Source organism: Myotis davidii, unplaced genomic scaffold (genome assembly GCF_000327345.1).
Source record: "Myotis davidii unplaced genomic scaffold, ASM32734v1 scaffold1949, whole genome shotgun sequence".
Taxonomy (NCBI): Eukaryota; Metazoa; Chordata; class Mammalia; order Chiroptera; family Vespertilionidae; genus Myotis; species Myotis davidii.
The window spans coordinates 1038384-1049649 of NW_006300366.1; the positions used below are offsets into that span (position 1 = coordinate 1038384).

General features: G+C 50.8%; 1 protein-coding gene across 1 annotated transcript in view; it reads right to left on the reverse strand.

Annotated features, from left to right (window-relative positions):
- Positions 1 to 11266, reverse strand: part of MYH6 (myosin, heavy chain 6, cardiac muscle, alpha) — a 24866-nt gene that overhangs the window by 6758 nt on the left and 6842 nt on the right. The window contains 17 exon segments of the mRNA XM_015572477.1: positions 371 to 567; positions 909 to 1027; positions 1119 to 1245; positions 1603 to 1757; positions 1760 to 1826; positions 3864 to 3954; positions 4203 to 4348; positions 4623 to 4799; positions 4988 to 5230; positions 5365 to 5620; positions 7214 to 7350; positions 7625 to 7748; positions 7876 to 7993; positions 8081 to 8168; positions 8445 to 8515; positions 9437 to 9746; positions 10941 to 11111. Of these exon segments, the coding sequence (XP_015427963.1) occupies positions 371 to 567; positions 909 to 1027; positions 1119 to 1245; positions 1603 to 1757; positions 1760 to 1826; positions 3864 to 3954; positions 4203 to 4348; positions 4623 to 4799; positions 4988 to 5230; positions 5365 to 5620; positions 7214 to 7350; positions 7625 to 7748; positions 7876 to 7993; positions 8081 to 8168; positions 8445 to 8515; positions 9437 to 9746; positions 10941 to 11111 (2597 nt within the window).

Consider the following 11266-nt stretch of genomic DNA (forward strand, 5'->3'; position numbering starts at 1 on the left):
CAAGGCTACGGGTGCCTAGAACAGTTTCGTCCCCCATGCAGCACCATCTGGGTGGCAGCCCCACCCCTCCGGTCCCATGCCAGGCTGACCGATGGTAGCTCCTCTGACCAACAAGCTTTTTGCTCGTCTTATACGTGAGAATCAGGTATAACCCGGGCCAAAAGCTCGCCTGTCATAGGAAGTGAGTCAGTGGCAGTCGGGGTTCACTCAGAGTGCAGGATCCAAGCACCTCTATTTTCCACCACATTTCTCACACCCTCCTCCCTCTTCTACCTCAAATCTCCTTCCCATTCCCACTTCGCCTGTCCCACCCCATGTGCTCTGGCTTCTTCCTCTCTTAGATTCAATGTGGAGGCTGCCTGGGACTCACTTGGCCTCCTCGAGCTCCTCGGTCCGCTGGATGGCGTCTGTCTCATACTTGGTCCTCCACTGGGCCACCTCCGAGTTGGCCTTGGACAGGACGCGCTGCAGCTCTGCCTTGGCCTCTGTCTCCTCCTCATACTGCTCCCGGAGCAGGTCGCAGTCATGCCGGGCTGACTGTAGCGCGTGGGCCAGGGCATTCTTTGCCTGGGAAGTGAACGCCAGGAGGTGGACTCAGCTTTCAGGAAGGTGAGAGGGAATGCCCCGCCCCCCCAAATCCTTTACATATCTACAAACTTCAACTAAGCCCAGCCACATTCAGGGTGTAGAATCTCAACATCCTGGAGTAGCTTCCCAGCTTGCCCACCCTACCCCTTCACATATAAGAAAAGAGGTATTTGATGATGTAAATGTGGCTGAGCTGAAGAGTAGAAGAACCTAGACTGGAGGTCTTCCCACACAGGGCCTCTCTTCAGTCTCCATTTCTGGTGTTGACGCTCACTGCGCCAGGGCTGCCGCTGTCCTGCTGCCCCCCAGCTGGGCCTCACCTTGCCCTCCTCCTCCAGCTGCCTCTTGAGGTCCTCCATTTGCTGGGTGTAGGATAGCTTCCCTCGGGTCAGCTGGGAGATCAGCGCTTCCTTTTCTTCCAGTTGCCGAGACAGCTCACCTAGAGGTGGGAATATGGGTTTGTGGGCCATAAAAAAGGGCAACTGATGGCTTATTCTGGGGTAAGCACAGGGCTGGTTAGGAACACCCACCATTCTCAGTCTGTAGCTTGGCTTGCTGGGTGGTGAAATCGTTGAGGGAGCGTTGGGCTTCTTCCAGCTTAGTGCGGTACTCGTTGGCCTGGTCCTCCAACGTCCGAGACACCTTCTCCAGGTTTGCCTTCAGGCAGTAAAGGGACAGGGGAGTTGGGATGTGGGAGGGGCTGGAGTTGTCAGGGAGTAGGGGCTGGGTGGACCAGAGGAAGGAAGCGAGGGCCAAGATGGGGAGAGCATAGAGGGCAAGGGGATGAAATGGATGGTGCTGGAGGGGCACAATCGGAAGCGGGTACATGAGTTAAAGAAGAGAAGAATGGTGAGGAGATGAAGATATGGATGGAGGGCAAAGGAGGTGCAAAGGAGAGAGAGCCCAAAGGGTGATGGAGGAGTGATGACTAGAGAGATGGCAGATAGAGAAGGTGGAAGGAAGGTGCAAGCTGTGAGGGTGAGGAGGGCGAGGAGAGGCTAAGCACAGGCCCACCTTGGCCTTGATGATCTGCTCCATGTTGGAGGTGACGTCGTCCAGCTCCAGCTTGAACTCGCTCTTCTCCTTCTCCAGCTTCTGCTTCACACGCTGCAGGTTGTCAATCTGCTCGCCCAGCTCGGCCACACTGTCAGCGTGCTTCTTGCGCAGCGCAGCTTCTCTACCTTGGCCCTGGCAGTGCGTTCAGCCTCCAGCTCCTCCTCCAGCTCCTCGATGCGTGCCTGGGCCCAGACACAAAGGGCTCAGACCCACTGCCTGGAGCCCTCCATGGGAGCCCCCTCCCTCAGCTCTAGAAGACTCCTGACCCAAGCACTCAGGTCCTGCAGAACAGTGGTTCGCTAGTGGTCAGTCAGCAATGTCGGGAGAGATTTTTGACTCTCATGACTGGGGAAGGAGATTGCTACTAGCATCTAGGGGGCGGAAGTCAGGGCTGCTGTGAAACATCTTATATTGCATACGCCGTCAATAGGAATTTGGTTGAAGCCAAAACTTCAAGGCCCCTCCCAGGGCCATCTCAGACCCAGTCTGAGAATCTGCCTAAATCTTGAGAATATGTGTTTGAAGGGATCTCTAGATCTCATGAGATCTCACATTCCATAGCTTCCACAGATGCAGTAGGCTCTGCTCTCCTGAACATAAGCAGGAAAGCAGGTGCTTGTATTTTACAAATATTTGCAACAATATGCCTCACAACAATCAAAAGCTTTCGCTATCTTCCAAGTTGACCACAAAGTCCAGTCAACCATATTTCTCTCTGCAAGGCTTGCTTTTTTATACCCAGGGCTGGGTTCCAGTTTTATTGTTCCCTTTCAGGCCAGCTGAGTGTCCTCCTCTACCTCTACCTCATTTTTCTGGCCTTAGTCTTGGCTTTGAGTAAATGGAAATAATCTCTCATCTACCATTTTGATCTGACTAGCCAGGAAGGGGAGGATTGGTGGATGCCTTCATCTGTGGTTATGGACAGTCTTAATGGAATGTGCGTGGGTAGGTCCTGGGAGCAGGAGAGAGAAGACCACCATGCCTCTGCTCCCAGGATGGAGAAGGTGGGGCTGTGTGCCAGAGCTTGGACAGGAAGGAGGAGCCTGTTGCCAAGACCTGATGAAGATAACAGTAGTATTTTTCTGGGTCCATGAGTCAAAAAAGTTGCCCAAACCCATGGCAGGAAGACCTGAGGATATCCTGATTTTCTGGCTAAAACCCAACAGGGCAACCAAGAAGGCAGGAGGGCAAATTATCACTGATGGCAGGCCAGCCTCTGAGCAGCCCCCAGAGGAGTGGGATTGTGTTCATGTGTCACTTGCAGCCTGGGCCATGGGCCCCAAATGCTGAGGAAAGACCAGCTATTTCCAGTAGCTTCCATCTGACCAGAAAATGAGAGTTAAGGCCCTGCCCCAGTAGCTGAGTGCCTGTTGCCCATGGGGCTACTATGTCCAGAGCAAGCCAGGCAGCTTCTGCAGTTATAAAACAGGAATGAGAGTACCTGCTGTTTTGTTTCCAGGGCTCTGACAAACCAGGACTAAAGGCACATCGAAATTCAGGGTGCATTAAAGGTAAGAGAGACTGGGTATTAATTTATCTCCTGCAGAGGGATGAGAAGGCCATGGGGGGAAAAAAAGAAGCCGGCCTTGCTAGTTGGCTGGCTGACTTCTAGTTGACAGAGTGGTTTCCATATATACTGTTCCCTCTGGTTCTCTATAAGCCAGGGGTTATTAGTCCTATTTGACTGATAAGAGACTGTGGCTCTGAGTGGAAGTGACTTGCTCAGGGTTGTAGGAGTTCATCCCATATCATGGGTACCCTATGGGAATGCAGCCTGGGCTAGTGACTGTGGTCAGTACCCAGGAAGAATATGAATAGAGCAGCTTATGGGAAGGTGGGTGCTCCATGAAAGCACTTCTCATCCCATGCAGGAGAGAAGTACCCCCCCCCCTCCCGCAAAGGGTTAGAGGAGAATTGAACCCTAGCTTTTTCCCCAGAGCAGAAAACGCACCAGGCAGAGCATAGTTCAGTTAGAGAAGCCCTTTTTTGTAGGTATGATTCCTCCCACTCTACCTCCACACACAAAATAGTCTTGCTGCAATAGCACATTACTGTTCTAATGGGAGAAGGCTGGTGTTTCCAAGAGCCTGTAAATCAGGACTGGTGGGGCCTTTGGAGTGGCCTGGAGTTATAGATATGTGTACAACCTGAGCATCTCTAAGGCCATAGCTGCCTCAGGGCTGTTGAGCAGCCCTTGCTTGCACTGGGGAGAACTTTACCTGGTTTTCCTTCAGTTTCTTCTGCAGCTGAAGGGCCAGTGCCTGCTCATCCTCGATCTTACTGTTCTGCTGACTAATGTCAAACTCCTTCCTGGAGGAGAAGCAGGGTGACAGGTGGTCTTCCTTTCTCTATGCCCATTCTCTTTTCTCTTGCATCAACATACTAGCACCAGTCCCCCCACCCCTCCTGACCAAAAGGGTGAAGGAGAGAGGGCTGTGAATTACAGCCCATTTCCACTGTACCCAAAGCAACCTGGCCAGTGGGAGTGCAGCACCTGCAGCTCTAACCCTCTGGCCAGACACCTCCACTAGCCCCTCCTGGCCACTGTAGGCTCCTACTTCTTGAGCTTTTCTTCCAGCTGCAGCTTGTCATTCTCCAGGTCCATGATGCTCTCTTGGGTCAGCTTCAGGTCACCCTCCAGCTTCCGCTTTGCTCGTTCCAGGTCCATGCGCACTTTCTTCTCCTGCTCCAGGGATCCCTCCAGCTGATGGAGAAAAGAAAACAAACAGGGTGTAAATAACCTGAGATCCACAGTGCTCTCCTCTAAACTCAAAGTCCAGTGGATTGGAAGTCAAATCCAGCAGAGCAATTCCTGCAAGCACAAAGGATTCAGAGACCCGGACTAGGGAGGAACTACAGAGAACAAAAAGGCCCCCGGGGTAAAGAAGTTAGCCCTATGGATCAGGAACTCTTTGGCCACTGGTGTTGCCTACAAAATCCTGACCTGAGAAAGATCGAGCAGAGTTTTTATTACTCACATCATCCACCTGCTGCTCCAGCTTGACCTTAGACTTGGTCAGTGTGTTGACCTTGTCCTCTTCAGCCTGAAGGTCATCCAGGGCCTGCTGGTGGGCCTCTTGCAGAGCTTTCTTCTCCTTGGTCAGTTTGACGATGATTTCGTCCAGCCCAGCCATCTCCTCTGTCAGGTTCTTCACCTGTCAACCAAGAACCCCATCCCTTTTAGGGTCAAAGGTCATCAGCTTGGAGACATCTATTGGATACATCTCCAATGCCAAGGACCACAGTGTTATCAGGATCCCTGAGTGGCCTGGTGTTGGTTAGGTCAGTGTGGTCTTTGAATCCTGAGGAGACCTGGGCTGGCACCAGAGGGAGCTGCCCTTACCTTGTTCTCTGTTGCGTGCTTCTCTTTCTCCACCTTGGCCAATGTCAGTTCCAGGTCATCAATGTCCTTCTTGAGCTCAGAGCATTCGTCTTCCAGCTTACGCTTCTTGGCAGTGAGCTCAGCGTTCATCTCTTCCTCGTCCTCCATCCTCTCAGTCATCTCCTTCACCTTGGCCTCCAGCTGGATCTTGTTCTTGATCAGCTGGTCACAGCGCTCTTCTGCATCATTGAGGTTGTCTTGTTCCTGGAAGAAGAGGACAGAGAGAAGAGCTGGTGATTAAAGATAGTAGAGATCCGGGGTCTTAGTCCCTGACGATGAGATGGGCTATAATCTAGGGGAGGGAGAAGAGAGGTGAAGAGACAAGCATGTGGTCTCACCGCCTGCACTTGGAGCTGTAGGTCATTCTTCTCCTGCAGCAGGGACACCATCTTCTCCTCCAGCTCCTTGCGGCGAGCATCAGACTTCTCCAGCGCTTCTTTGATGCGTCCAAACTCCTCCTTCATGTTGGCCATCTCCTTCTCTGTCTCTGCGCTCTTCAGCAGAGGCTTGATCTTAAAGTACAGTTTCATCCAGGGCCAGTTCTTGACCCCCATGAAGGCCCGAATGTTCCACTGGATTACCAGAAGGGCATCCCTGACAAAGAAGCATAGAGGAAAGAAGGGGCACCATGAAAGAGCATTCCCAAACTGTATTTGGCTCCCAGTCCATCTAAGCAAGTTGGTAGGCACCTTTGGGCAGAAACCTTTCTTGTGGCCTTGATAAATACCCCCACCTAAACATTACTACACCGGACATGGAGTTGTTCAATAAACATTTATTAACTGATAAAATAAAGACAACAGCAGTTTATATTTTTTCCCACTGGGGCCTTAGTAGTAATGAAAGCTACTGCTTATAGAGTGTTTACTATGTTTCATGTTATAAAAAACTCAAATATGTTAAAAATTATATTTTACACTAGAGGCCTGATGCACGAAATTTGTGCAAGGGCTCAGCTCTTGCAGCCCTGGCTGCCTTGGCTTTTGCAGCCCCAGCTGCCTCACAGCCCCGTGGCCCTGCTCACTGGCCATTCTGGAAGGTTGTTCCGCCGTATGGTTTAATCAGCATATTAGCTCTTTATTATATAGGATATAGGGATATCTATAATTTATGTTATGAAACATGCAAGAAAATGGCTACCTATGAACCTATCACCCAAACAAGAACTAGAGCATTGCCACAGTGACTCCACCTGTGTGCTCCTTCCCTGCCTCTTTCCTGATCCCTCCACTAGCCACTACTCTGAATCTTGTGGTTTTCTTTTCTTAGCTTTTAAAAAATATTTTAACTATATGTGTATGTATCTTTAAATAATATGCCACTATTTTATTATTTCTGAGCTTTATGAAAATTGTGTCACACTATAAGTATCTTTCTGTGACATGCATTTGTCTACTCAACAATATGCTTTTAAGGTTTGAACATATTGCGCCATGTAATTATAGTTCCCCTTTTCGTTGCTGTATAATATTCCACCAAATGACTATACTATTTACCCATTTCTTTGTGGATAGAAAATTGAGCTGTTTCCAGATCTTTGCTATTTTTACCAATGCTGTGATGAAGATTCTTTTGTTGTCTTGTACACATGCAGGAGTTTCTCTGTGGGCATGCACTCAGGAGTGGAATTGAAAGGTATACAATCGTTCAAAGATGGTAAATTGTTTTCCAAAGAGGTTGCACTAATTTACACATCTGTAAGCGGTGAATCACACACTTCCTGATTTTTGTAAATCTAGTGTATTTAAATGGTATCTCATGAGTCTCTAATTAGCATTTTCCTATGAAAAAAACTTCAAAAAAACTCCAAAATGAGCTCTGGCCAGTCTTCTCAGTGGTTAGAGTGCCAGCTTGAGCACCCAGGGGTCATGGGTTTAATCTCCTGACCTGCTGACCAGGGTGCATGTGGGAGGCAAGCATTGATATTTCTCTCTCACACCTCTCTCTCTCTCTCTCTCCTCCATTCCACTCTCTCTAAAAAAAAATCAATGGAAAAAATATCCTCGAGTGAGGATTAACAAAAAAAGATTTCAAAATGAGGTCCTGAGTGGTAAAGTCATTTGCCCAGACCAGATAATAAGTGATAGAGTCAGGATTTGAACTCAGGTCTTCCAACCCAAGCCAGTCAGAACTACTTGTCTGCCTCTTACATCTCTGGGAACGTCTCTCCTTTCCCTTGTGCCTCACCTGCGCTCCACGATCTTCTTGAACTCAGTGCGCATGAGCTGGCCCCGGGCCTGGGCTTGAATTCGGGTGATGATGCGGCTCAGCCTCTCATCTCGCATCTCCTCCAGCAGCCCCAGCAGCCCCGCCTTGAAGAACACCTGCGGACAAGGGGGAGATCCAAGGGGGTCGCAGCCTCAGAGAAGGGTATCCAGGATGGAGGAAGAGGGTGGGAGACCCTGGCTGAGTTCCCAGGGGACCCATTACCTGCTCATTCTAGACCTGGGAGTGAAATGTGGAAGACAAGAGAGAAAGGAAACCTAGCTTCAGGATACAGGAAGCCAGGAATCAGGGGTCTGCCTTCCAAACCCCCAGCTGCTCTGCTCAACATGGCTGCAAGCCCTGCAAGTCCACCCTGTGGAGTGCTACACTCACCTTGGTGTGGCCAAACTTGTACTGGTTGTGGTCAATGTCCAGGGAACCTAGCAGCTTCTCTGCCCCTTTTCTGCTGTCAATGAACTGCCCTTCAGGGATGGCCGCTGGGTTCAGGATGCGATACCTGGGAGGGAGATGCCCAAAGTCATCCACGTTCTGCACTGGGCAGCTCTTCCCACAGGATTTGGGGCCACCTGCAGATTCCATTCCCCACAAAGACCACCTGGGCTCCCCCTGTCCCCTGTACCCACCTCTGCCGGAAGTCCCCATAGAGGATGCGGTTGGGGAAGCCCTTCCTGCAGATGCGGATGCCCTCCAGCACGCCATTGCAACGCAGCTGGTGCATGACCAGGGGGTTGTCCATCACCCCTGCAGCGGTGGAGAGAAGAGAGGGGTCAGCCTCAGGGCAAATGAGCCAAGTGCCTTTCCCGGACTAGACTCTTCCACATGGCTCACCTGGAGCCTTCCGTTCATTGGGGATGATGCACCGCACGAAGTGAGGGTGGGTGGTCTTCAGGTTGGTCATCAGCTTGTTCAGATTCTCCTGGGGGTGGGTGAGGGGAGGGAGTCAGGAGCCACAGGAACCATCCCTTTGGTCTCTGAGCCCTGGGCCCCAGGCAGCCTGCCACCAGAACCCTCAAAAAGGATAAGGAGTTGACACATAATTTATGACGAGTTAAAGCTTGTGTAGAATTTACATGCCAAAATGATCAATCAGCTTGTGCTTCTTTCTTCCCCAAACTTAGAGCATCAGGTTAGGGTGGTGCACCCAAGGCTCTGGGCTGGGCCTGCCCACCATAGGTCTCTGGGGCCTCCTTACCCTGTGGACGGCTGACACTGTCTGAAAGGATGAGCCCTTTTTCTTGCTTCCTTTGCTTTTACTGCTCTCCGCTAAAAAGAAGAGAAGGAATGATGACCAAGAGCTTTAAACAGAGGAGCCCTCAGGCAGGGGCAGGACTGCCTCACTAGCTGTGTGACTTCTCATGTCCAAGTCTCAGTTTCTTGGTGAGGAGGATAGTAACTACCTCTAAAGGTGTGAAGATTAGGTAAGATCAGCATCTAAGCTTGTCACCAGTGCTTGCCACATAGCAGGTGCGGAAATAGTATCAGCTCTCTTCTCCCACCCTCTTCTAACCCTACCCTCCATGCTTACATCTTCCCACTTTCTACTTTTTTTCTGGTATTTCATCCTCCACATTTTTAAAAAATATATATTTTATTGATTTTTCTACAGAGAGGAAGGGAGAGGGATAGAGAGATAGAAACATCAATCAGCTGCCTCCTGCACACTCCCTGCTGGGTATGTGCCCACAACCAAGGTATGTGCCCGCAACCAAGGTACATGCCCTTGACTGGAATTGAACCTGGGACCCTTAAGTCCACAGGCTGACGCTCTATCCATTGAGCCAAACCGGTTAGGGCCATCCTCCACATTTCAGTCCTCACCCTTCCTCTTCCTTTTCTGACCTGGAGGCTCATTTGTTCAGTGATCCTCTCAGAGTTTACTGAAACATCCTGCGGGCACACTCTAGTGGTGGGCTTGGTTAAATTATGTGTGTGCTACGCTCACTGACATCAGGTGCTCACAGTCTTAAGATGACACATGACCACGTACACTGATATCCATAACACAAAGTGGAACATGCCTTTTTCACAGAAGGGGTACAGATGGACTACTGTGGGACCTTCTGGCCCACAACCCATGACTCACAGGCTCCTTCCCACCTTTAGGGTCATGAACTTTGAAACAGTGGGACCCTGGTACCTTGTACCTCCTCAAGTGCTCTGGCCCAGTGCAGAGGCTGCCCTTACCAGCATCAGCGCCTGCATATGAAGAGAAGAGTGTGGCCAGGAGCTTGAGGGAGGACTTCTGGTACAAGCCCACCACGGTCTCATTCAGTGGGTCTTTGTTCTTCTCCAGCCAGCCCTGGATGTTGTAGTCCACGGTGCCAGCATAGTGGACCAGGGAGAAGTGGGCTTCCTGCTTCCCCTTGACATTGCGAGGCTTCTGGAAGTTGTTGGATTTGCCCAGGTGGTTGTCGTACAGTTTGGCCTTGAAGGTCGTGTCTGTGGCCTTGGGGAACATGCACTCCTCCTCCAGGATGGACATGATGCCCATGGGCTGAGAGCATGGTGGAGAGGTAGAGAGAGCATCATGAGCACATACCAGGCTTCCAGAGTCCCACACTCTGACAGAGCATCAGCCCAGTACAGCTGGCAGGCCACAGAGAGCCTGCTGCCGTCTTTTGTCCTCACATAGGAAGCAAATGTTCTTGGAATTAACCTAAATTCAATTATATTCCAATCTGGCATATATAACCTCTTTCTGCCCCAGAATATCCAATGAAGAACCATGTACCCCCAATCATCCTGCCAGGCCCCCAAGGTCTCCCAGCACAGCTCTGCCTTCCTGGACAGCTCCCACCCGGAGGACAGTGAAGGCAGGGACAGATGTGTGTCAGAGCCGCCAGACTGCAGGGCTGGCCAGACCCCTATCTATAGGACAGGTAAGAATTCTGCAAGGGATGGTTAGAGGGATCCAGGATCTGCACAACATCCTGCTCTTCTGAAAGCATGGTAGTTCTTGACTTTTCTTGGGGCAAGAATCCTATTGAAAATTTGATGAAGCAAAGACTGCCTCCCCAGGAAAATGTGTGTATATACACACACACAGAGACACACACTCACACGCACTCTGTTCTATGAAGTTTCAGGGAATTTTGAGGCCTTTGGAAGAGCAGTACCCTAGATAACCACCCAAAGCCTGTGGGAAGCTTTCCTGAAAGACAGTGGCTAGGCTGGATGAGGGTCAGTCCCTCTGGACTCAAAAATTAGTTGACTATATATGCATGGTTTATTTCTTGGGGTTTGTACCAGCAAAGCCCAAGGGCACCATGAGGGCAAGTCATCACTGGGAGCCTTCCACCAGTTTCATGCTTGTCTCCTGAGTCTTTAGGTAAGAGGGGCTGAAGACGGGCTTTTCTCAGTGAACGGGAAGAGAATGGGATGTCAATTTCTCTAGTTTCAGCCTATGATCTTTCTATGAGTGACACTTTCCATGGAGTGTCAGAAGGGCCAGGAGTCCTCATTCACTACATCCCCCTCTTAAGACACAGATGTGACCACTGTGAGGACAAGGTCCTGGGAACAGAAGGAAGGGGCTTGTCTTGTATATGCCTGTGACCCCATAGTGGGTGGAAGCTGGCCCTGAAGAGAGGCTTGGGATTCTGGGGACTCTAGTTTCTTGGTTGTAGAAGGGATGAGGCTGTCTGGGCTGGTGGGGAAAGGGAACACAGTCAATGGGCTGAGGCAGCACCTTCTCAATGAGGTCGATGCAGGCCTGCAGGTCCATGCCAAAGTCAATGAACTCCCACTCAATGCCCTCCTTCTTGTACTCCTCCTGCTCCAGCACGAACATGTGGTGGTTGAAGAACTGCTGCAGCTTCTCATTGGTGAAGTTGATGCAGAGCTGTTCGAAGCTGTTGAACTGCAGGGGGGATGAGGGCAGAGGTGGGTCAGGTAGGCAGGTGTCTGAGTGGCCAGTAGGCTCAGTCCAGGGTCGAGTCCAGCCCAGTGGGGGGTGTGGCTGGTCCCCTCCCCTGTCAGGGCACGGAGGGAGTACCTTCTGAAGATAGGACTCTG